This window comes from Capricornis sumatraensis, chromosome 11 (assembly GCF_032405125.1).
Source record: "Capricornis sumatraensis isolate serow.1 chromosome 11, serow.2, whole genome shotgun sequence".
Classification (NCBI taxonomy): domain Eukaryota; kingdom Metazoa; phylum Chordata; class Mammalia; order Artiodactyla; family Bovidae; genus Capricornis; species Capricornis sumatraensis.
The window spans coordinates 95,102,399-95,125,511 of NC_091079.1; the positions used below are offsets into that span (position 1 = coordinate 95,102,399).

At 37.7% G+C, this 23,113-nt stretch overlaps 1 protein-coding gene across 1 annotated transcript in view; it reads right to left on the reverse strand.

The window, feature by feature from the left end:
* WWP1 (WW domain containing E3 ubiquitin protein ligase 1) overlaps window positions 1-23,113 on the reverse strand; it is a 95,723-nt gene that overhangs the window by 52,569 nt on the left and 20,041 nt on the right. The window contains exons 4-6 of the mRNA XM_068983256.1: window positions 13,841-13,978; window positions 13,684-13,750; window positions 10,076-10,257 (exon numbers count right to left, since the gene is read on the reverse strand). Of these exons, the coding sequence (XP_068839357.1) occupies window positions 10,076-10,257; window positions 13,684-13,750; window positions 13,841-13,978 (387 nt within the window). The remainder of the gene's footprint in view (window positions 1-10,075; window positions 10,258-13,683; window positions 13,751-13,840; window positions 13,979-23,113) is intronic.

Below are 23,113 nucleotides of genomic sequence, written 5' to 3' on the forward strand. Positions count from 1 at the left end.
ATGTCACTGTAAGAGAAAGTCAAATTAAAACTGGGAAGGGAATAGATTATTGAAGAAAACCTACTAGAAAATTGCACAGCAAAGTTCTAATTGAAACAGAGGAAGGAGACATAATTAAGAGTGATGAAACGGTCAGGCAGATTTTTAAAGAAAGAGATGTAAACAGTGGGAAGAAGAGAAATGATTACTATTAAAAGGAATCAAACTGTAGGAGCAAAACAGAACCAATCAAGTTCTGTACCAACTACAGGGGAGAGCAACTTTGGAAGAAAAATATCAGTAACAAAATATAAGAAATAAAAATGTACAGTGCTACCTGTACTCAACACTTAGAAAACCTGAAGAAAAGAGAATGTGCACAGAGAGAGTAAATTCTGGTCTCTTACATGATATTTAGAATTCATGGAATATATGATGTCCAAAAGTGAACTTTTTCATTTAACTTTCAATCTTGATCAATGTAGAAATTGATTTCCAAAAAAAGAAAAGATTAGCAACAGTCTTTGGAAAGCAAAATAACGCTAAATGGAAAAAGTGGAATATTTCAGACAAGATAATCCGGCCCAATAAGAAAGAATCATAAACCCTTATCATACTAAAACACATGCTAACAAAGTGTTAAAAACAGAAGAGGAAAATTAATTATTAAACAGCAGCTCTTAGCTGTTCAAGGCAAACCCTTCTCTCTGACAACAATTCAGCTCCTCCAAGTGCTCTCAGCTCTTCTCTCCATCTGCACCACTGGCCCCCTCACTATTCCTCGCTCGCTGCAACAGCATCCTAACTGGTCTGCCCACTTCCTCTCCGGTCCAACTCCAACCCATTCTCCAAACAGCAGCCAAAGTAATCTCTTAGAAGCATACAAAAGATCGTTTCACTCCCTAATTAAACACACCTATTGCACCCAGAGTAAATTCCAAGTTCTTTACCATGGCTCATGAGAAACACTCCACATAGTCGGCCCCACAGCTCCACCTGACTTCTCACGGTGGTCTCCCTTCTGCCCTGTGAGCAGAGCGAACTCCCTCCCCTCAAGGACGTGCGCTGGCCTCAGAACAGCTCCTGCTTCTTATCACGCAGAGTGCAGGCTCAACCACTCCTTCAGAAAGGCAGCGCTCAGGCACCTTATTTAATTCTGCACCTGCCCCACCCTCAGCCCACGCTGCCTACTAGACTGTTTTGCTTCTCATGTTCTGAAATAGTTTGTTTTTATTTCTTTTTCCATTAGTTCAAAATGCAACACTTTGTCAGACTTGTTCCACTTTTGTATTCTCAACAGTTACAATGAACCTGGCATATGAAAACAATAAATGTTCAGTTCAAGGACAAATCACAGAAGAAGCAGTAAACATATCTCTCTCAGAACTAGGCAGAAAAAAAGAACATTAGTAGAAACATTAATTAAGTACATGAAGGACTGAATGACACAGTCAATATACCTGTCCTAAATTACAGCATTAGAGAAGTAGTTCTGAGTTTTCATTACATACACATTCCATCCAAACAATCTAGGAATTTTAAGGAAAAAAAATGACACGTAAAGGGCCAAAGAAAAATTCCTATTTTACAATCAGGAGGTGAAACTCTGATTATAATTCAAGAAAACTAGAAACAAAAAAAATATATAACTTACTGAAATGTTTACTGAAAGTCTGGCAGATTCTGAACATTTGTTAAGGATTATCTTATTTAATTCCCACAGAACAATGCTATGAGGAAGATACTACCCATTTTACTAGTAAGAAAATTGATGCTTACATGTCCATAAAAATGACAGTTCCCCCCACCTGCAATCAGTTTAGCTTAGAAGATTTTTTTATAAAACCTTAAATAATTATTAAATTAAAGAAAAATAATAGTTATGAAATCACCAACTTTAAGGAAATTAATGGCATGGAAATACTTGTATGAAATATTTGACATGGCAAAGAGGTATCCAAGGGTATAAGAAAGAATAGCAATAAGTGAGCTTAGCTTTCAATTCCAGACCCAGGGGAAAATGGGAGAAGGAAACAAATTATAAGAAAAATATAATAGATCAGAATTTCCTAACCTGATTATAATCTGTTGGATATTGTAGAAAGTATAGCTCTCACTTTCCATTCTAGAATTACTGAATCTCTTAGGGAATCTCTGGGATCTGTATTTTTAGCAAATGCTTCAGATGAATTCTTAGAAGTAAGGTTGGAAAAACCATGAAATAGTGCCTTAGCAAATTTTATAGAGAAAAATATAGTTTGAATAGCATTTGGAATACCATGTACACCTTTATATCAGTAAGTCTAAAATATATTAACTAAACTAACTCAAGAGAAAGAAAAATTGATCAATCAGAGTAGAAATGTAAAAGAGGATAAAAGATCGAACAGTGTCCCTCCAAAAGTCAACACACTCAGTTTTTGAGCCTTCAAGGAACAGATTACCCCCGTGTTCTCTGAAATGTTACAGTACATTGGTGGCAAAAAAGAAGAAGGAGTTTCTTAATTTATTCTCTAAGAGTAATATAACCCTAAAACTGAAACTGAATAAATTAAACAATGGGTCAATATTAGGAAATTGTTAGGAAACCATATTTAACAGGTTAAAAGTTAAAAGCTACCTGTTTATTTTCAATACATATCAAAAAAGATTCAAAAAATATTGATAAAACTGTTGATAAGAGGAATCTAGGAAAACTCAAAAATAATCTAATTATCTACCAGAAACCAAGAGTAAGCATGATATATTAATGGTAAAACATTAGAAGAACTTCCTATCAAGATCAGGAACAAATTTTAAAATCAGAACAAAAAAAGGAAGATCATAATTACCACTCCATTTCAATACCATGGGTTATGTATAAAAATGCATTAAGACAAGAGAGAAGTGAAAAATACCAAATATAAAATGGTAAAACTCATTGAGAGAGATAAGAGTATTTATTTATATCACAAGAGAATCAATTGAAAATAAAATTAGAACCAATTATTAATTTGACCAAAACATTTCAGCACCATGATCAGATAGATTCAAGTTCAACATCAAGATTACACTCAAGACCTATCTGAAGAAAAAGAAAAAACGTTTCTTAAAGGTATTTTAAAGCATAGACTGGAGACAGAATTCTCTCTAAATGAGAAGATTCAGTGTTGCTTCAAAATTTAAAAAGTAAACTATCCTCAAAATGCAAAAATTCTCATTCACTGGTAGTGGAAACGCAAAAGACACAACCATTTTGGGTGTCAGTTTGCCACTGGCAGTTTCTTACAAAAGTAATAATACTCTTATCGTAAGATCCCGAAGTCACAGTCTTCAACTAAGCTCAGTTGAAAACTTAGGTCCACATCAAAACCTGCACGTGAATATTTACATCCGCTTTATTCATAATTGTGAAAAACTATAAACCACCACAATGCTTGGTTGTGGACAAAGCATAGGTGAACAGATAGACATACTATGGTACATCCATACAATGGAATACTATTCAGCAACAAACATAAATGAGATATCACGCCACAAAAATACATAGAAAAGCTTTAAACTCATCAGGTCAGTTCAGTCGCTCAGTCATGTCCGACTCTTTGCAATCCCATGGACCACAGCACGCCAGGCTTCCCTGTCCATCACCAACTCCTGGAGTTTACTCAAACTCATGTCCATTGAGTCAGTGATGCCATCCAACTATCCCATCCTCTGTCGTCCCCTTTTCCTCCTGCCTTCAATCTTTCCCAACATCAGAGTCTTTTCTAATAAGTCAGCTCTTCGCATCAGGTGGCCAAACTATTGGAATTTCAGCTTCAACATCAGTCCTTCCAATGAACACACAGGACTGATCTCCTAAAGAATGGACTGGTTGGATCTCCTTGCAGTCCAAGGGACTCTCAAGAGTCTTCTCCAACACCACAGTTCAAAAGCATCAATTCTTTGGCACTCAGCTTAAATTCATATTTCTTAGTAAAAGAAGCCAGTCTAAAATAGCTACATATGACATTGTGATAAAGGCCAAACTAGAGAGAGAGAAAAGGATCCGTGGCTGCTAGGAGTGTGGAAAAGGAGATGAACGAGTGGAGCACAGCGACTGTTAAGAGTGAAATAATTCTGAATGATACTGTGATGGTAAGCACATGGCAATATGCATTTCTCAAATCTCACTGAACCCAGGCAATACCAAGAGTGAACCTTAACATAAACTGTGGGCTTTCATTAATCATAGTGCACTTATACTGCTTCATTAATTATATGAATAACAAATATGCCACAGTAATGCAAGATGTTAATAGCAGGGCAAGTTCTCAGTGGGGTACTGGCAGCATGCATTTGATTAGAGGGATGACTATTCATATATATCAATGGTTCTAAACAGGACATCCACTGAAGACACTTAGCAATGTCTGAAGACATGTCTGGTTGTTACAACTAGGGGAATGGGTGGGTGTTACTGGCATCTAGTGGGTTCAGGCCAGGAAGGCTGCTATGATCCTAAAATGCACAGGGACAGCCACCCACAACTGAGAATTATCTAGCCCAAAATGTCAAGAGTGCCAAAGCTGAGAAACTCTGATTAATGCATATGTAACCAGCAACCAGGTAGTGTTCAGTCTATTGTAGTTGCAAAATAAATACCTCTTAACAAATGATACAAGGATGACTGAACGGATAAACTTAACAATAAAGACGATAAGAAACAAGGAGGCAGGCAGGCAGGGAGGGATCATAGGTTCCTTCCTCAGGAAAGAACAGAAAAATTGTATGGAGGCAAACAATTAAAATCCCATGTGACAGCAATGACAGCAGAAGCTTATGCAAAGCATTTCCTTCTCTACAGGTGTAAGATCACAGCCTCTGACTTGGCTTCTCAATGAGTGTATCACAAGCCTGACTCCATGCAATTATGACTTTTGATTTAGGAGACAGATCTCCCTCACTTCAGGTTTTATTTCTGAAAATTAATCTCCCATGGACTTTATGGTATGTACATCTCATAGCACCGTCCATTTGTCCTCTAATTAAAGCAGGAAAAGGAGGAAATATTGAAGTACCCAGTATCATTTCTGCTCCTTTTAAAAAGTATGACATGAAAAACTGATTGTATACACACACACTATATATACACTAAATTTCTTTACAATTCACACCTGAAAGTGGCTATGGCTTTAAAGGAGGGGGAGCACTAGGGAGCCTTTGGTGATGATGCAGTTTCGTGTCTTGATTGCAGTGCTAGTTACATGAAGCCACATGACAAAACTGCACGTGCGTGCACACACACACACACACACACACACACACACACACACTCTCTCTCTCTCTCTCTGCACAGGTATAACCCGTGAAATGGGGGCTGTGTCAATGTCAATTCCCTCATTTTCATACAGTACTATAGTTATACAAGACATTAACATTCAGGGAGGCCAATGAAGGGAACATGGGACCTCCCTGTACATTTCCTGGTAACTTTTTGTGAATCTGTATTTCAAAATAAACAACTAAAAGCAAAAGTCTAATAAATTTGTGAAATAGGTTAGTTCTGCCTTACCATACTGAGCTCTATTTTATTAGTAAAGCAATAATTATACATTAGAAAAAGTCATTTCTTCTAGAAGCTAAGGTCAAAGGGGGAAAGTAGAGAAGAAAATCCTATTTTTCTTAACTATTACTGTCCTAGAAACATGGTAGATGTTTTAAATTTATCTCATTTAACCTTTGAAACAATCCTGTAAGGTATTACTAAGTATTTGTTTCATTTTATAAGTGGAGAACCTAAATTTTTAGAATGCTAAATTTGTCCAAGGTCACATGCTTATACGCTGAGTACATCATGTGAAATGCCTGGTTGGATGAGTCACAAGCTGGAATCAAGATTGTTGGAAGAAGTATCAACAACTTCAGACATGCAGATGATACCACCCTCATGGCAGAAAGAGAAGAGGAACTAAAGAGACTCTTCAAGAAGATAAAAGAGGAGAGTGGAAAAGCTGGTTTAAAACTCAATATTCAAAAAACTAAGATCATGGCATTGGGTCCCATCACTTTATGGCAAATAGGCGGGGAAAAAAATGAAAACAGTGATGGACTTTCTCTTCTTGGGCGCCAAAAACACTGCAGACAATGACTACAGCCGTGAAATTAAAAGATACTTACTCCTTGGAAGAAAAGCTATGACAACCCTAGACAGTGTATTAAAAAGCAAAGACATTACTTTGCTGACAAAGGTCCATTTAGTAGTAGTTATGTATGGATGTGACAGTTGGACCATAAAGATGGCTGAGTGACAAAGAATTTGATGCTTCCAACTGAGAATCTCTTAGACAGCAAGGAGATCAAACCAGTCAATCTTAAAGGAAATCAGTCCTGAATATTCACTGGAAGGACTGATGATGATCCTGAAGCTCCAATACTCTGGCCACCTGATGTAAAGAGCCAACTCGGAAAAGACCTGATGCTAGGAACGACTGAAGGCAGGAGGAGAAGGGGACGACAGAGGATGAGACGGTTGGATGGCATCACCGATTCAATGGACGTGATTTTGAGCAAGCTTCAGGAGATAGTGAAGGACAGGGAAGCCTGGCATGCTGCAGTCCATGGGGTTGCAAAGAGTCCGACATGACTGAACAACTGAATGAAAACCCACGGTTAAAGTGTTCAACGACAGAGCTAGGATTGGAACGCAGTCCTGTTAGAAACCAAATCTAATCTTTTCAATCATGACTGCCTCCCACTTTAGCTTAAAATAAGTATCAGTATTTACCAACTAAACTTAGCAAATGGATCTTCTTAAGACTCAAAAGAACAGGTAGGGGTAAGGGAAAATGCCCTCCCCTCCAAAGCCCTCATGTACAATACTGTCTTTGGTGAAAAGAAATCATTTATCTGCAGTTCCAGGCCATAACCCCTCATCTGAAACTCTTAGGGCCAAGTGTGTTTCAGAATTCATAACTTTGGAATGTAAAAAGGTAGTATGGCACATATATTATCTATTACACTAATATCAAGTCAGACTGGGGACACTGTAGTTAAACACAGTATCATTTCTGGAGTGAAACAGAAGGATATTCATACTAAGCAGAAAAAATTATAAATACCTTCAAGTTAGTCCTAGTCATTCTGCCATCAAGTGAGTTTACCAAAAAACTTTTGGTTTTAAGGATTTTAGGATTTTGGAATCACAGGTAATGGATTAAAAACATGTAATATGTTACACACAAAATATGCACACTCCACTCCATCACCACTCTAACAATGCAAACTGACTTTTAAAGTTCTTGATTACAGAAAAAAGAATCCTATTTTTACACCAACACCTTAAAGAAGACTACCCCTTGAAAAATATACCTGAATTCATCTTCCTACTGAGGGATGCCAGATTATACAGAAGACACTGCTAAAGTGGTTTCTACCAACAAAGTAGGTTCCAGAAGCCTTTCTAAACCACCCAATGGAATGAGGGCAGTTGGATTGTTTTGTCATGTGTCAAAGAACATGCAAACACAATCACTAAGTTGACTGGGGGAATATTATCTGAAGTTTATCAAAGGCATAACCAAAGATGAACAGCCCAACAGTAGGCACTATAGACACCACACATTTAAATGAGCAGGAGAGCAGGGAGGAGAGGGCCACAGAGCGGGTGTCAGGGACAGCTCCTCTACCAGCTGGGACCTCTGGGCCTCAGCTCCTTCAGGAGGAAACACCAGTGCCTGTTTTCACAGAGTTATCCTGAGAGCTGTACTGATCAGTGGGTATATGGTGTTTGGAACATGTGTAGAACAGATATTAGCTGTTATTCTGATCGTCTTAAGCTTCCTTGCAATTACAGAGAATGTCATGGGAATTATTTACGATGGCACCTTCAATTCTAGTCCCTCGCGTGTGTTTTACTTTCATCTTGAAATTTCAGGCGAGGATAAGAGAAGAATGTGAAGGCAAATCTGTTCCCAACAGAAGCAGTCTATAAAGTACAAAATTAGAAGCAGAATATAAACTGGAGATTCTACAATGAGGGGGAACTCAGCAAGTTCTCTCTTTTGCAACAACATCTGAATAAGCCCACAAGCCCAAACATGCAGCTATCTAGTGGTCAATAGATACTTTGGCCAATCTATTCTAACAGCTAAATATTTTAGGAAGAAGAGCTAAATCTCCAAATTCCATACACTTTTAACTGGAAGGTGATAACAAGAATGAAATAGAATGACTGTAAAAGCCTTTCTTAAATGACCATTCAAAATTCTTATAGTTCTCATGAAAAAGGAATAGACTCAGTAATTGGTCCTGATTACTTACAGAAATAACAGAATTGGATCTACTGCTCTAATGAATCTAATGATAATCCCATATAACAAATCAAGTCTGGTCACATAAGGGTATTTTTATTTTTACAACCTCTTCAGCGGATTCTCAAGGAAGTTACAATGTTTACAATCTAAATTTCTTTATGGGTGGATACCCAGTTTGTGTGTCATTTTTGGTATGGGTAAATATAGGTATATCTGATAATCTACAAATCTATAGGTCAAATGCACTGGATTTATGTTTTATTATTAAGAACTCTAGTACTAATATAAACCATTTTTCTGTGGGTGATTATTTGGTGGTAAACCATATACATGGGTGGTCCTTCCCACACTTATTTTCCCAGACTATTTTTTAAAACTATAAATTTAACTGAGGATCCATAATATAAGCAGAGTTCTATGAAACTTACTACTGTATTTACTCTCTTGGAATTAGCAAGGATGCTGATATTATGATGCTTTTTCATACAGATCCATAAAAGATGGAACATCAGGCATAAAAGCTGGTGTTCATATATTTTGTTTAGGGACGGGCTTTTTGGCTGCACCTTGAGGCTTGTGGGATCTTAGTCCCCCAAACAATTAAACCTCAGCCTGGCCCCAGGAGTGAACGTGCCAAATCCTAACCACTGGACCACAAGGGAAAATTCTCAATGGGAATCGTTTTAACTGGTCTGTTCTTAATTTGTTCCTTTATCCCTTTGCTAATAAATCTGAGACAAACGTTCTTACTAGAAAGCATACCAGAATCAGAAAACAAATAAATGATCCTGTTCACTCATTTCAGCCTGGTCATCTGTGTTTATTTTCTCTCATTTTCCAGACACCTTAAATTAACAATGAAAGTGTCAACTTATTATGAGGACTTAGGATGTTTAAGCCTATCTTTTTTATAAAAAAAAAGGAGCATTAATAAATTACATTTTCAGAAAACCATAGTGTCAGTTCCCACATTTACAAAAACTCACAACATGCACAGTAAATATTTCCCCAACCTTCAGTATAAATACACAACAGTCTTCTCTATAAACCCATCCCCATCTATTTTCATATAATTACTTCTTTACATGTTTATACTTTTGAATAATCCCAAAAATAGATGAGGGAAAGAATACAGGCTCTGGGATCAAAAGACAGGATGCCAACTCTAGCCTCAGGACATACACTAGTAATCTTAAGAAGTCTTAAGATGTTTGAGTTTCAAGGAATTCATCTGAAAGAGTTAATTTATAAAGATCAAACAAAAAATGATGTATGAATATTACAGCTGAATCCACTGAAAAACACAATTACAGAAAAAATTCTTCCATAGACAGTCCTTCTATAATAGTAGAACACTTCCCCTTAGAAAATACAAAACTTTCAGAGCGCTGTATCACCTCACAATACATTTTTTTTACTAAATTACATGCCAAGCAGTAAATATCTGTCTGGCAAAAGAGAACCATTTAACCAAAATGGTTAAAGGAATCATTCATCACTAACAAATCAATGAATTCCCTAAAGTGCTTTTAGAAATACATTCTACATTATAAACAGTAATTTTTTTGTAGCATAAACCCTAAGATTGACTATCACGCATGTACTTGTACTTGCTTACTGAAATGTGCTATTATGTTTTGGAATATCTTCCTAAATAATCTAGGAAAATTCAAATTATGAAAAAAAAATTCAGGTGGTATAATCTTAAAATTCCTTTTACAAAACTGAAGATTAAGAAAGATTGTATAATAAGAAAAGTGTATGTACAGATAGGTAAAATTTAGTTTTCATTTGAATAATATGTCGTAAGTACACATGCTTACCAGTGTCATTGGCAGGCTCAAATGTGAGTGGTTTTGGAGCTGGTGTGTTTTTGGGTCTGGCAGCAACCTGAGATGGAGATGGTGTGCTGTCCCCGTTAATTACAGATGAACAGCATGAGTTTTGTACTACAGTGTTTGTAGGTATGTGATTATCTATCCCGTTAGTATCTTCAGCAGCCAACCTTCAAAAAAACAAACAAAAAAGATATCTTACTTCAATGAATTAAAAACAATCACATAACTTTTCATCAGAAATTTTGTAAGAACATTTACGAAGCTCTTAACACTGAAGCAAAATGATAGGTATAAAGAGTAATGAACAAGAGATATCTTGATTACTTTTTTAAAACATTTTTTTACATTTTACATTTTATTACATACTTAAAGTTTAAATTACTTTCAGTTCTAAGTGTAACCACACAGTAAACGTATATTGAGATATATAATCATACTGTCAAAAGTACCTCAAAGCAATGATCAAATTGTGTATTTTAAATATTTAAGTCTAAGAATATTAGATTTATTTTTTAAATGTCTGGAAGTATTTTCAAAAAGGTCATGAAACTTATAAAAATCAATTCCAAACTGTTGAGTGCTGAAAAGACCAAAAACGTCTTACGATATTGATCGCAAGCTATTGCCAGCACTAAAATAATGAGTACATGATGATCACAGAAAGCTAAATATTATATTCCAGAGTTAAAAGAATTTACAGTGTATTCGTTACTGCAAATAAATAAATATGTCTACAATTACAAAATCAAGCATTTTAAATCTTATAGGCAGGGAGTTAGGCAGTATCATGTAAGTAATCAGGAGAACTTTCCCAAATACACTGGTAAACCTATACGTCTTCTCCACAGAGCAGCCTTAATTTTTTTTCTTAATTTAAAAAAATAAATAAATCAGAGCACATCTCAGTCCTGCCCCACCTCATCTATCTCTCTGATCTATTTCTCTCCAAGCTATTCCTTGCCTACCTTCCAATAGATACATTAGTATATCAATTTTGTATGAAAATCATGCCGAAGAGTCTTCAAATGTTTATTACAAACTTTAGATACAGGGAGTAAAATTATAATGACTTACAAGATTATCAAAGAAAGGTTAAACATATTCTAGAGTTAGAAGAATCTACAGAGCAAAAGGGCTTCTCCAATGGCTCAGTGGTAAAGAATCTGCCTGCAGTGCAGGAGATGTAACAGACATGGTTTTGATCCCTGGGTTGGCAAGATTCCCTGGAGGAAGAAACGGCAACCCACTCCAGTACCCGTGTCTGAAAAATCCCAGGGGCAGAGGAATCTGGTGGGCTACAGTTCACAGGGTCGCAAAGAGTCAGACAGGACTGAGCACACACAAGCACGCACGCGGAACAAAAATCAACTAGGAAGAATCAGTGTCCTTGTTTTACTTGCTATTTCCTCTGCCTGGAATGCTCTTCCCTCAAATCTCTGCATGGATGGCACATTTTTGGCCTTTTAATTGTAGTTTGAATGGCACTTCCACAGAGATGATTCCACGACATTTCTCTTTATAAAGGGTTCCTTTACATTCCTGTCATCCTGTCCTGTGTTTCAATGACTTCATAGTTCTTATCACTGTGTCCAATTAGCTAATTTCTTTCCTCACTTGTCTACTATCTACCTCTGTCCTGCCAGAATGAAGATTCCACAGGAACAGGACTAGTATTCTTAGTGCTTGGACTAGTGCCTGGCACCAAACACGCACTCAGCAAGTACCTGGACGAACTAACAACACTTTCCCTTGTCACCTACATATTTAGAATGAGATGTGTTCAGGAATTTTGGGCAGGTAAAGCTTTGAAAGGGCTGCCCAGGTGGCACAGATGGTAAAGAACCCGCCTGCCCATGAAAGAGACCTAAGAGACTTGGGTTCGATCCCTGGGTCGGGAAGATCTCCTGGAAAGAGGGCATGGTGACCTGCTCCAGTATTCTTGCCTAGAGAACCCCCATGGACAGAGGAGGCTGGCAGGCTACAGTCCATAGGGTCACACAGAGTCAGACACGACTCAACCAACTTAGCAGGCACACAAAGCTTTGAAATTTCTGTCAAGTTAATCTGATTTGTACACCCTTCCCTAAGCCACTCAGCAAGGATCAGTGATCTGGGAGACAGAGTAAAAGAATGCAACTCAAGTTTTCCTGGTGCTGTAGAACTAATCTTTGATTCAAAATGTATTGTTACATAATAAATAACATTAGTCTTTAGGTTGGTAGTGATTCAGGCTCCTTTAACCATCTAAAATTTCATTGCAAAAGTTATAATTTTTGATACATATATATATATGTATATATATGCACACACACATGCGCACTAGAGCATTTTAATCTACCTAATTGCTGTATCCTTTCAGTTTGATTCCCGGGTCGGGAAGGCCCGCTTGAGAAGGCATAGGCTACCCACTCCAGTATTCTTGGGCTTCCCTTGTGGCTCAGCTGGTAAAGAATCCACCTGCAATGTGGGAGACCTGAGTTCCATCCTTGGGTTGGGAAGATCCCCTGGAGCAAGGAAAAGGCTACCCACTCCAGTACTATGGCCTAGAGAATTCCATGGGGCCACAAAGAGTTGCACATGCCTGAATGACTTTTCACTTTTCAGTTTTGAATTTTCTCAATGTGAATAATCATGTTAATCTAAACAAATACATTTATTTAAGCTAAACATATATTCAGAAGACATACTGATCTGTTCAAGGGCTCTGTGAAGATCATTTAATAGCAATTTAGTAGCAATATTAGCAACTGTAGATTAATAAAAGTCACACTTTGTCATGTAACAGCATGATTTTTCAAATGTATTTCACAGCAATGTACTTTCACATGTTCATTCCATTATAATTGATCTATTACATGCTTTTATTCTAATTCAAATTATTTCAAATAGAACGTTTCTATTAATTGTCATCGAATGTGAATCTATGGGAGTTGCTGAGATGGCAGGATGACCTCTAAGGAGAGACCACAATCGGTGTAATATCTATCTTCTAGCAGTTACGGGAAGCTGCCAACTCAAGACAGCAGTGAGATAACCACTTTTCCACATCACTTGACTCTATTTACCGATAAAATATGCCTAAATACAGATTTTTAAGAGCCATTTCCAATTTTAAAAAAAAGAATGAAGTTCTGACACTTCCTACAGCATGGATGAATCATATGCTAAGTAAAAGTCAGTGACAGAAGGTCATATATTGTAGGACACTGTTTACAGAAATGGCCAGAAGAGGCAAACCCACTGAGACAGAAGGTGAGTGGCTGGCAGGAGCTGGGAAAAAAGAGGCGTGGAGAGAGAATGCCCCGGGGTACAGTGTTTTTTTGAGGGTGAAGAGAATGTTCTGAAATGAGACACTGGTGATGGTTACCCAAATCTGCTAACCTAAAAAACTACTGAGATATACACTTTGTTCCAATAATATATCTCATTACAGCTGTTTTTTTTTTTTAATCACTTTGATAAGAATTCAACCAAATAATATGTTTAGATATAAGCTTTTAAAGTCTATGGCAAACTCTAAATGAAGGTTAGAAACTTCATATACGGGAAATGTGGTGTTACTTTGCCACAAACACCAAAATAAAACATGCTACCTGGTGGTTGTCCTTGCTGAAGGCTCTCTGTCTTCATGTAAGGCATCACCATTTTGCTGTACTTCTACTGAATGACAAAAGAGAAAGACACTAGGTTTTTTACATACTTCTTGATTTTTTTTTCCCTTCAAATTTTAAAAACCCAAACTTAGCTTACTGGCTGGAGATGAGCTGCCGTTTGTTATATTTTCTTGCTCAATCACCAGTCCATCAAGCACAACTGTTAATTCACCAGTTTGCACGACACCATTCTTGGTTTCCAAGGAAAGCTTTAACTGTTCTTTCACTTTTTCCACTAAGGGAGGGGGGAAAAGAAAAACTAATTTAAAAGCTTTTGTTATGTACAAAAACATGTTTCAGAAATCAAAACTATATATAAAAAATGACTCTTATTTAGTGCTTGATGGCTACGTGTGAAAGGAATTATTTGTGTTTTTATCTGTAGGCCCTTCTATACCACACCAAGATCACTTCCTTTCACACCTAGATGAGTAACTCCTTTCCTTTCACCACATACTTTTGGAATCATCTCTAATTGTCCCTTTACACAGTATAACGTTCAGAGAAAATACAAACCTATCTAGATAACAAGCACAATAATGTCCCAAACTTGCTCTATGGCCCATAGTACAAGGTAAGACTTGTGGTTAAGGCAAAATTTCTGCAGGAGACACAAGAGGATTCCTTAATTCAGTTCAGGACTTCTAGCTGTACTTTAAGTAGTCAAATTACTTAAAGCCTCAGTTTCCTCATCACAAAATGGAGATCATTTCGTGATGATCAAACTAGGAACTGTCATATGGTTCAAATGCAAAGTCACAGAGAAAATTCCACATCTGACACACAGTACATGCTTAATAAATGGCAATAGTTTACTATTTCTTTTTCATATAAGGCCAAATATTGATTCTTTATTATCGGGATATCTAATTCTTACTAAATGCAAAGTTATTTTGGTTTAACTTCTATCTCACAGAATATATATCAAAAGTATTAGTGACTCCTTTATTATGCAAAACAAGTTCAGTTACTTCAATCTGACCTTCATTTTTAAAATCCAAACATATTTTTTACTAGATTATATCCTTGACTTTGGTTCCTCCTATATTTAAGAAGATTTTTTTCCCATTTACCAAATATCTAGCACAAATACTTTAATTACCCAAGATAAGACAAACAAAAATCTGGAACCTCTAATCATTACACAGGAATTCTTTGCAAAAAAGTTAAGGACCATGTAATAAACAAAGCCTTGTAGAAGACCTACCCCAACCATTTTTACCCCCATAAACCACAATTCCATTTCAAATCACAAAATCAACACTAATAAAACAGAAAAACTAGCGGAAATTTTAAAGTACCAAAGAAAAAACCCAAGCCTGCAAAAGCATGAATTTTAGTTGTATCTAGATTCTAGCAAACTATATCTATAGAAAGTTACTGACCACCATCCTATTTCATTCATCTGCAATTTGGGGGCTTAGCTCTCATTCCTAAAATATTTAGCTAAGGAGATTCTTAATGGCCTTTCACTCCATAATGGCCTACGTGTGAAAAGAATCTAGAAAAGAGTGGATATGTGTATATGTATTCACTTTGCTGTACACCTAAAACTAACACAGCACTATAAATCAACTATACTTCAGTAACGTTTTTTTTAAAAAGCCTTTTGAAATCCCTTTAAAGTGAGTCTCTTGATGGAAAATACTTTTTTAATTTTATTTTTTATTGAAGGATAATTGCTTTATAGAATTTTGCTTTCTGTCAAACCTCAACATCAATCAGCCATAGGTATACATATATCCCCTCCCTTTTGAACCTCCCTCCCATGTCCCTCCCCATCCCACCCTCTTGGTTGATCCAAAGCCCCTGAGTTCCCTGAGTCATACAGCGAATTCCCGTTGGCTATCTATTTTACATATGGTAATGTAAGTTTCCATGTTACTCTTTCCATACATCTCACCCTCTCCTCCCCTCTTCCATGTCCATAAATCTGTTCTCTATGTCTGTTTCTCCACTGTTGCCCTGTAAATAAATTCTTCAGTATCATTTTTCTAGATTCTGTATATAGGCATTAGAATACGATATTTATCTTTCTTTTTCTGACTTACTTCACTCTGTATAATAGATTCTAGGTTCATCTACCTCATTCGAACTGATTCAAATGCATTCCTTTTTATGGCTGAGTAATATGTCATTGTGTATATGTACCACAACTTCTTTATTCATTCATCTGTCGATGGACATCTAGATTGCTTCCATGTTCTAGCTAGTGTAAATTGTGCTGCAATGAACAATGGGATACATGTGTCTCTTTCAATTTTGGTTTCCTCAGGGTATATGCCTAGGAGTGGGATCACTGGGTCATTTGGTGATTTTATTCCTAGTTTTCAAGAGAGCACCATGCTGTTCTTCATAGTGGCTGTATCAATTTACATTCCCACCAACAGTGCAAGAGTGTTCCCTTTTCTCCACACCCTCTCCAGAATTTATTGTTTGTAGACTTTTTGATGATGGTCATTCTGACCAGTGTGAGGTAATAACTCACTGTAGTTTTGATTTGCATTTCTCTAGTAATGAGCGATGTTGAGCATCTTTTCATGTGTTTGTTAGCCATCTACATGTCTTCTTTGGAGAAATGTCTGTTTAGGTCTTTTTTGCACTTTTTGTTTGGGTTGATTGTTTTTCTGGTATTGAGTTGTATGAGCTGCTTGTATATTTTGGAAATTAATCCTGTCAGTTGTTTCATTGGCCATTATTTTCTCCCATTCTGAGGGTTGTCTTTTCACCCTGCTTATAGTTTCCTTTGCTGTGCAAAAGCTTTTACGTTTAATCAGGTCCCACTTGTTTACTTTTGTTTTTATTTCCGTTACTCTAGGAAGTGGATCATAAAGGATCTTGCTTTGATTTACATCAGTGAGTATTCTGCCTATGTTTTCCTCCAAGAATTTTATAGTTTCTGGTCTTACGTTTATTTCTTCTTTTCTGATCTGGATTCCTTTTGTTTCTGTTTCTTCTTGGACAGCTGTAGGTAGGACTTCCATCACTATGTTGAATAATAATGACAAAAGTGGACACCCTTGTCTTGTTCCTGATCTTAGGGGGGAAATGCTTTCAGTTTTTCACCACTAAGAATAATGCTTGCTATAGGCTTATCATATATGGCCTTTACTGTGTTGAGGTAGATTCCTTCTATGCCCATTTTTCAAAAAAGTTTTAATCATAAATGGATGCTGAATTTTGTCACAGGCTTTTTCTGCATCTATTGAGATTATCATATGGTTTTTATCTTTCAATTTGTTAATATGGTGTATCACACTGATTGATTTGCGTATATTGAAGAATCCTTGCATCCCTGGAATAAACCCAACTTGATTATTGTGTAATGAGCTATTTGATGTGTTGCTGAATTCTGTTTGCTAAAATTTTGTTGATGATTTTTGCATCTATGTTCATCAGTAATACTGCCTACAGTTTCCTTTTTTGTGTTGTCTTTGTCTGGTTTTGGTATCAGGGTGATGGTGGCCTCATAAAATAAGTTTGGAAGTGTTCCTTCCTCTGCAATTTTCTGAAAGAGTTTTAGAAGGACAGGAATTAGCTCTTCTTTAAATCTTTGATAGAATTCTCCTGTGAAGCCATCTGGTCCTGGGCTTTTGCTTTCTGGGGATATTTTTGATCACAGCTTCAATTTCAGTGCTTGCAATTGGGTTGTTGATAATTTCTATTTCTTCCTGGAAGACTGAACTTTCCTAAGAATCTATCCATTTCTTCCAGGTTATCTCTTTTATTGCCATAGAGCTGTTCATAATAGTCTCTTAAAATCCTTTTTATTTCTGCATTGTCTAGTGTAACCTCTCCTTTTTCATTTCTAATTTTGTTGATTTGATTCTTTTCTCTTTTTTTCTTGATGAGTCTGGCTAAAGGTTTGTGACTTTTGTTTATCTTCTCAAAGAAACAGCTTTAAGTTTCATTAATCTTTACTACTGCTTCTTTCATTACTTTTCCATTTATTTCTGCTCGGATCTTTATGATTTATTTCCACCTACTAATTCTGAGTTTTTTTGTTCTTCTTTTCCCAGTTATTCTAGGTGTTAAGTTAGGCTGTCTATGCGATGTTTTCCTTGTTTCTTGAGGTAGGACTGCATTGCTATAAGCTTCCCTCTTAGAACTGCTTTTGCTGCATCCCACAGGTTTTGAGTTGTCATGCTCTCATTGTTTTGTTTCTGGAAATTGATTTCCCTTTTGATTTCTTCAGTAATCTGTTGGTTATTTAGAAACGTGTTGTTTAATCTCCATGTGTTTGTGTTTCTTACAATTTTTTCTTGTAACTGATATCTAGTCTCAACGGAGAAGGCGATGGCACCCCACTCCAATACTCTTGCCTGGAAAATCCCATGGACAGAGGAGCCTGGTAGGCTGCGGTCCATGGGGATGCAAAGAGTCAGACACTACTGAGTGACTTCCCTTTCACTTTTCACTTTCCTGCATTGGAGAAGGAAATGGCAACCCACTCCAGTATTCTTGCCTGGAGAATCCCAGGGACGGGGGAGCCTGGTGGGCTGCCGTCTATGGGGTCACACAGAGTCAGACACGACTGAAGTGACTTAGCAGCAGCAGCAGTCTCATAGCACTGTTGTTGGAGAAGATGCTTGAAACAATTTCAAATTTCTTAAACTTACTGAGGTCTGATTTGTGACCCAAGATGTGGTCCATCTGGGAGAATGTTTGATGTGCACTTGAGAATAAGGTGTATTCTTCTGCATTTGGATGGAATGTCCTGAAGATATCAATGAGATCCATCTCATCTAATGTATCACTTAAGACCAGTGTTTCCTTATTAATTTTTTGTTTTGATGATCTGTCCATTGGTGTGAGTGGGGTGTTAAAATCTCCTACTATTATTGTGTTAGTGTCAATTTCTCCTTTTATGTCTGTTAGTGTTTTTCTTATGTATTGAGGTGCTCCCATGTTGGGTGCATAGATGTTTACAACTGTTATGTCTTCCTCTTGGATTGATCCTTTGATCATTATGCAGTGTCCTTCCTTATCTCTTATAATCTTCATTTCAAGGTCTATTTTGTCTGATATGAGGACTGCTACTCCACCTTTCTTTTGCTTCCCATTTGCATGGAATATATTTTTCCATCCTCTCACTTTCAGTCTATACACGTCTTTAGGTCTGACGAGGGTTTATTGTAGACACCATATATACAGGTCTTGTTTTTGTATCCATTCAGCCAGTCTTTTGGTTGGAGCATTTAATCCATTTACATTTAAAGTAATTATTGATATATATGTTCCTATTGCCATTTTCTTAATTGTTTGGGGTTGATTTTGTAGATCTTTTTTCTTCTCTTGTATTTCTTGACTATATAAGCCCCTTAACATTTGTTGTAAAGCTCGGTTGGTGGTACTGAATTCTCTTAACTTTTGCTTCTGAAAAGTTTCTGTTTTGTTTTTATTTCTCCATGAATTTTGAATGAGATCCTTGCCGGCTACAGTAATCTTGGTTGTAGATTTTTCCCTTTCAGTACTTTAAATATATCCTGACATTCCCTTCTGGCCTGCAAAGTTTCTGCTGAAAGATCAGCTGTTAAGTGTATGTGTTTTCCTTTGTATGTTATTTGTTGCTTCTCCCTTGCTGCTTTTAATATTCTTTGTGTTCAGTCTTTGTCAGTTTGATTAGTATGTGTCTTGGCATGTTTCCCCTTGGGTTTATCCTGTATGGCACTCTGCACCTCTTGAACTTGATTAACTATATTTCCTTTTCTATGCTGGGAAACTTTTCAACTGTAATCTCTTCAAAAAATTTTCTCTTATCCTTTCTTTTTCTCTTCTTCTTCTGGGACCCCTATTATTCGAATATTGGTGTGTTTCATACTGTTCCAGAGGTCTCTGTCCCAGACTATCCTCAGTTCTTTTCATTCTTTTCACTTTATTCTGCTCTTCAAAAGTTATTTCCACCATTTTATCTTCCAGCTGACTGATTCATTCTTCTGCTTCAGATATTCTGCTATTGATTCCTGGTGGCTCAGAGGATAAAGCGTCTGCCTGCAACGCAGGAGACCAGGGTTTGATCCCTGGGTTGGGAAGATCCCCTGGAGAAGGAAATGGCAACCCGCTCCAGTATTCTTGCCTGGAGAATTCCATGGACAGAGGAGCCTGGTGGGCTACAGTCCACGGGGTCACAAAGAGTCGTACACGACTGAGCTACTTTACTCACTCAGAGTATTTTTAATTTCAGTAATTGTGCTGTTCCTCTCTGTATGTTTATTCTTTAATTCTTCTAGGCCTTTGTTAATTGATTCTTGCATTTTCTCCATTTTGTTTTCAAGGTTTTTGATGATCTTTATTATTGTTATTCTGAATTCTTTTTCAGGTAGTTTGTCTATTTCCTCTTCATTTATTTGGACTTCTGTGTTTCTACTTTGTTCCTTTATTTGCATAGTATTTCTCTGCCTTTTCTTTATTTTTTTTTAACTTACTGTGTTTGAGGGTTCTTTTACCCAGGCTTCAAGGAAAGCTGAATTCTATCCTTAAAGAAGGTTGAATTCTTTCTTCCTTTTGGTTTCTGCCCTCCTAAGTTCAGTCCAGTGATTTGCGTAAACCTCCTATAGGGTGAGATTTGTGCTGAGTTTTTGTTTGTTTTCCCTCTGATGGGCAAGGCTGGGTGAGGTGGTAATCCTGTCTGCTGATGACTGGGTTTGAATTTTAGTTTTGTTTGTTGTCTAGATGAGGCGTCCTGCACAGGGTGCTACTGGGGCTTGGGAGACACTTGGTTTTGTATTCAAGTGGTTCTGTTTGTGTGAGTTCTATTTGATACTCCCTTATTTGATACTCCCTAGGGATTACTTTGGAAGGAATGATGCTAAAGCTGAAGCTCCAGTACTTTGGCCACCTCATGCGAAGAGTTGACTCACTGGAAAAGACTCTGATGCTGGGAGGGATTGGGGTAGGAGGAGAAAGGGACGACAGAGGATGAGATGGCTGGATGGCATCACTGACTCGACGGACATCAGTCTGAGAGAACTCCGGGAGTTGGGGATGGACAGGGAGGCCTGACGTGCTACGATTCATGGGCTCACAAAGAGTCGGACACAACTGAGGGACTGAACTGAACTGAACTGAGGGTTAGTTCTTGGCTTCCTTCTTTTGCATTCCAGTCCCCTATAATTAAAAGGACACCTTTTTTGGGTGTTAGTTCTAAACGGTCTTGGAGGTCTTCATAGAATCGTTCAACTTCAGCTTCTTCAGCATTACTGGTTGGTGCATAGGCATGGATAACTGTGATATTGAATGGTTTGCCTTGGAAATGAACAGAGATCATTCTGTCGTTTTTGAGATTGCATCCAAGTACTATATTTCGGACTCTTCTGTTGACCATGATGGCTACTCCATTTGTTCTAAGGGATTCCTGCCGACAGTAGTAGATATAGAGGAAAACAACAGAATAGGAAAGACTATAGAAATCTTTTCAAGAAAATCAGAGATACCAAGGGAACATTTCATGCAAAGATGGGCTCGATAAAGGGCAGAAAAGGTATGGACCTAACAGAAGCAGAGGATATTAAGAAGAGGTGGCAAGAATACACAGAAGAACTGTACAAAAAAGATCTTCATAATCAAGATAATCACGATGGTGTGATCACTCACCTAGAGCCAGACATCTTGGAAGGTGAAGTCAAGTGGGGCTTAGAAAGCATCACTACAAACAAAGCTAGTGGAGGTGACGGAATTCCAGTTGAGCAATTTCAAATCCTGGAAGATGATGATGTGAAAATGCTGCGCTCAATATGCCAGCAAATGTGGAAAACTCAGCAGTGGCCACAGGACTGGAAAAGGTCAGTTTTCATTCCAGTCCCAAAGAAAGGCAACACCAAAGAATGCTCAAACTACCACACAATTGCACTCATCTCACACACTAGTAAAGTAATGCTCAAGATTCTCCAAGCCAGGCTTAAGCAATACATGAACCATGAACTTCCAGATGTTCAAGCTGGTTTTAGAAAAGGCAGAGGAACCAGAAAGGCAGAGGAACCAGAGATCAAATTGCCCACATCCACTGGATCATGGAAAAAGCAAAAGAGTTCCAGAAAAACATCTATTTCTGCTTTATTGACTATGCCAAAGCCTTTGACTATGTGGATCACAATAAACTGTGGAAAATTCTGAAAGAGATGGGAATATCAGACCACCTGACCTGCCTCTTGAGAAACCTATATGCAGGTCAGGAAGCAACAGTTAGAACTGGACATGGAACAAGAGACTGGTTCCAAATAGGAAAAAGAGTACCTCAAGGCTATATATTGTCAGCCTGCTTATTTGACTTCTATGCAGAGTACATCATGAGAAACGCTGGGCTGGAAGCAGCACAAGCTGGAATCAAGACTGCCAGGAGAAATATCAATAACCTCAGATATGCAGATGACACCATCCTTATGGCAGAAAGTGAAGAGGAACTAAAAAGCCTCTTGATGAAAGTGAAAGAGGAGAGCGAAAAAGTTGGCTTAAAGCTCAACATTCAGAAAACGAAGATCATGGCATCTGGTCCCATCACTTCATGGGAAATAGATGGGGAAACAGTGGAAACTGTCAGACTTTATTTTGGGGGGCTCCAAAATCACTGCAGATGGTGATTGTAGCCATGAAATCAAAAGATGCCTACACCTTGGAAGAAAAGTTATGACCAACCTAGATAGCATATTCAATAGCAGAGACATTACTTTGCAACAAAGGTCCATCTAGTCAAGGCTATGATTTTTCCAGTGGTCATGTATGGATGTGAGAGTTGGACTGTGAAGAAAGCTGAGCACCGAAGAATTGATTCTTTTGAACTGTGGTGCTGGAGAAGATTCTTGAGAGTCCCTTGGACTGCAAGGAGATCCAACCAATCCATCCTAAAGGTGATCAGTCCTGGGTGTTCACTGGAAGGACTGATGCTAAAGCTGAAACTCCAATACTTTGGCCACCTGATGCGAAGCGCAACTCACTGGAAAAGACTCTGATGCCGGGAGGGATTCGGGGCAAGAGGAGAAGGGGACAACAGAGGATGAGACGGTTGGATGGCATCACCGACTTGATGGACATGAGTTTTCGTGAACTCCGGGAGTTGGTGATGGACACGGAGGCCTGACGTGCTACGATTCATGGTGTCGCAAAGAGTCGGACACGACTGAGCAACTGAACTGAACTGAACTGAGGATTAGTTCTCTGGTAGTCTAGGGTCTTGGAGTCAGTGCTCCTACTCCAAAGGCTCAGGCCTGATCTCTGGTCAGGAATGAAGATTCCACAAGTGGTCTGTTATGACATTAAATGAGATTCAAACAAACATCAAAAAATGAGAAACCAAAAGTGAACACCAGACAAACAGCCGTTACAAAATCAGGCAAATAATAATTAAAATAATGGAATATACATATACACCCATGAG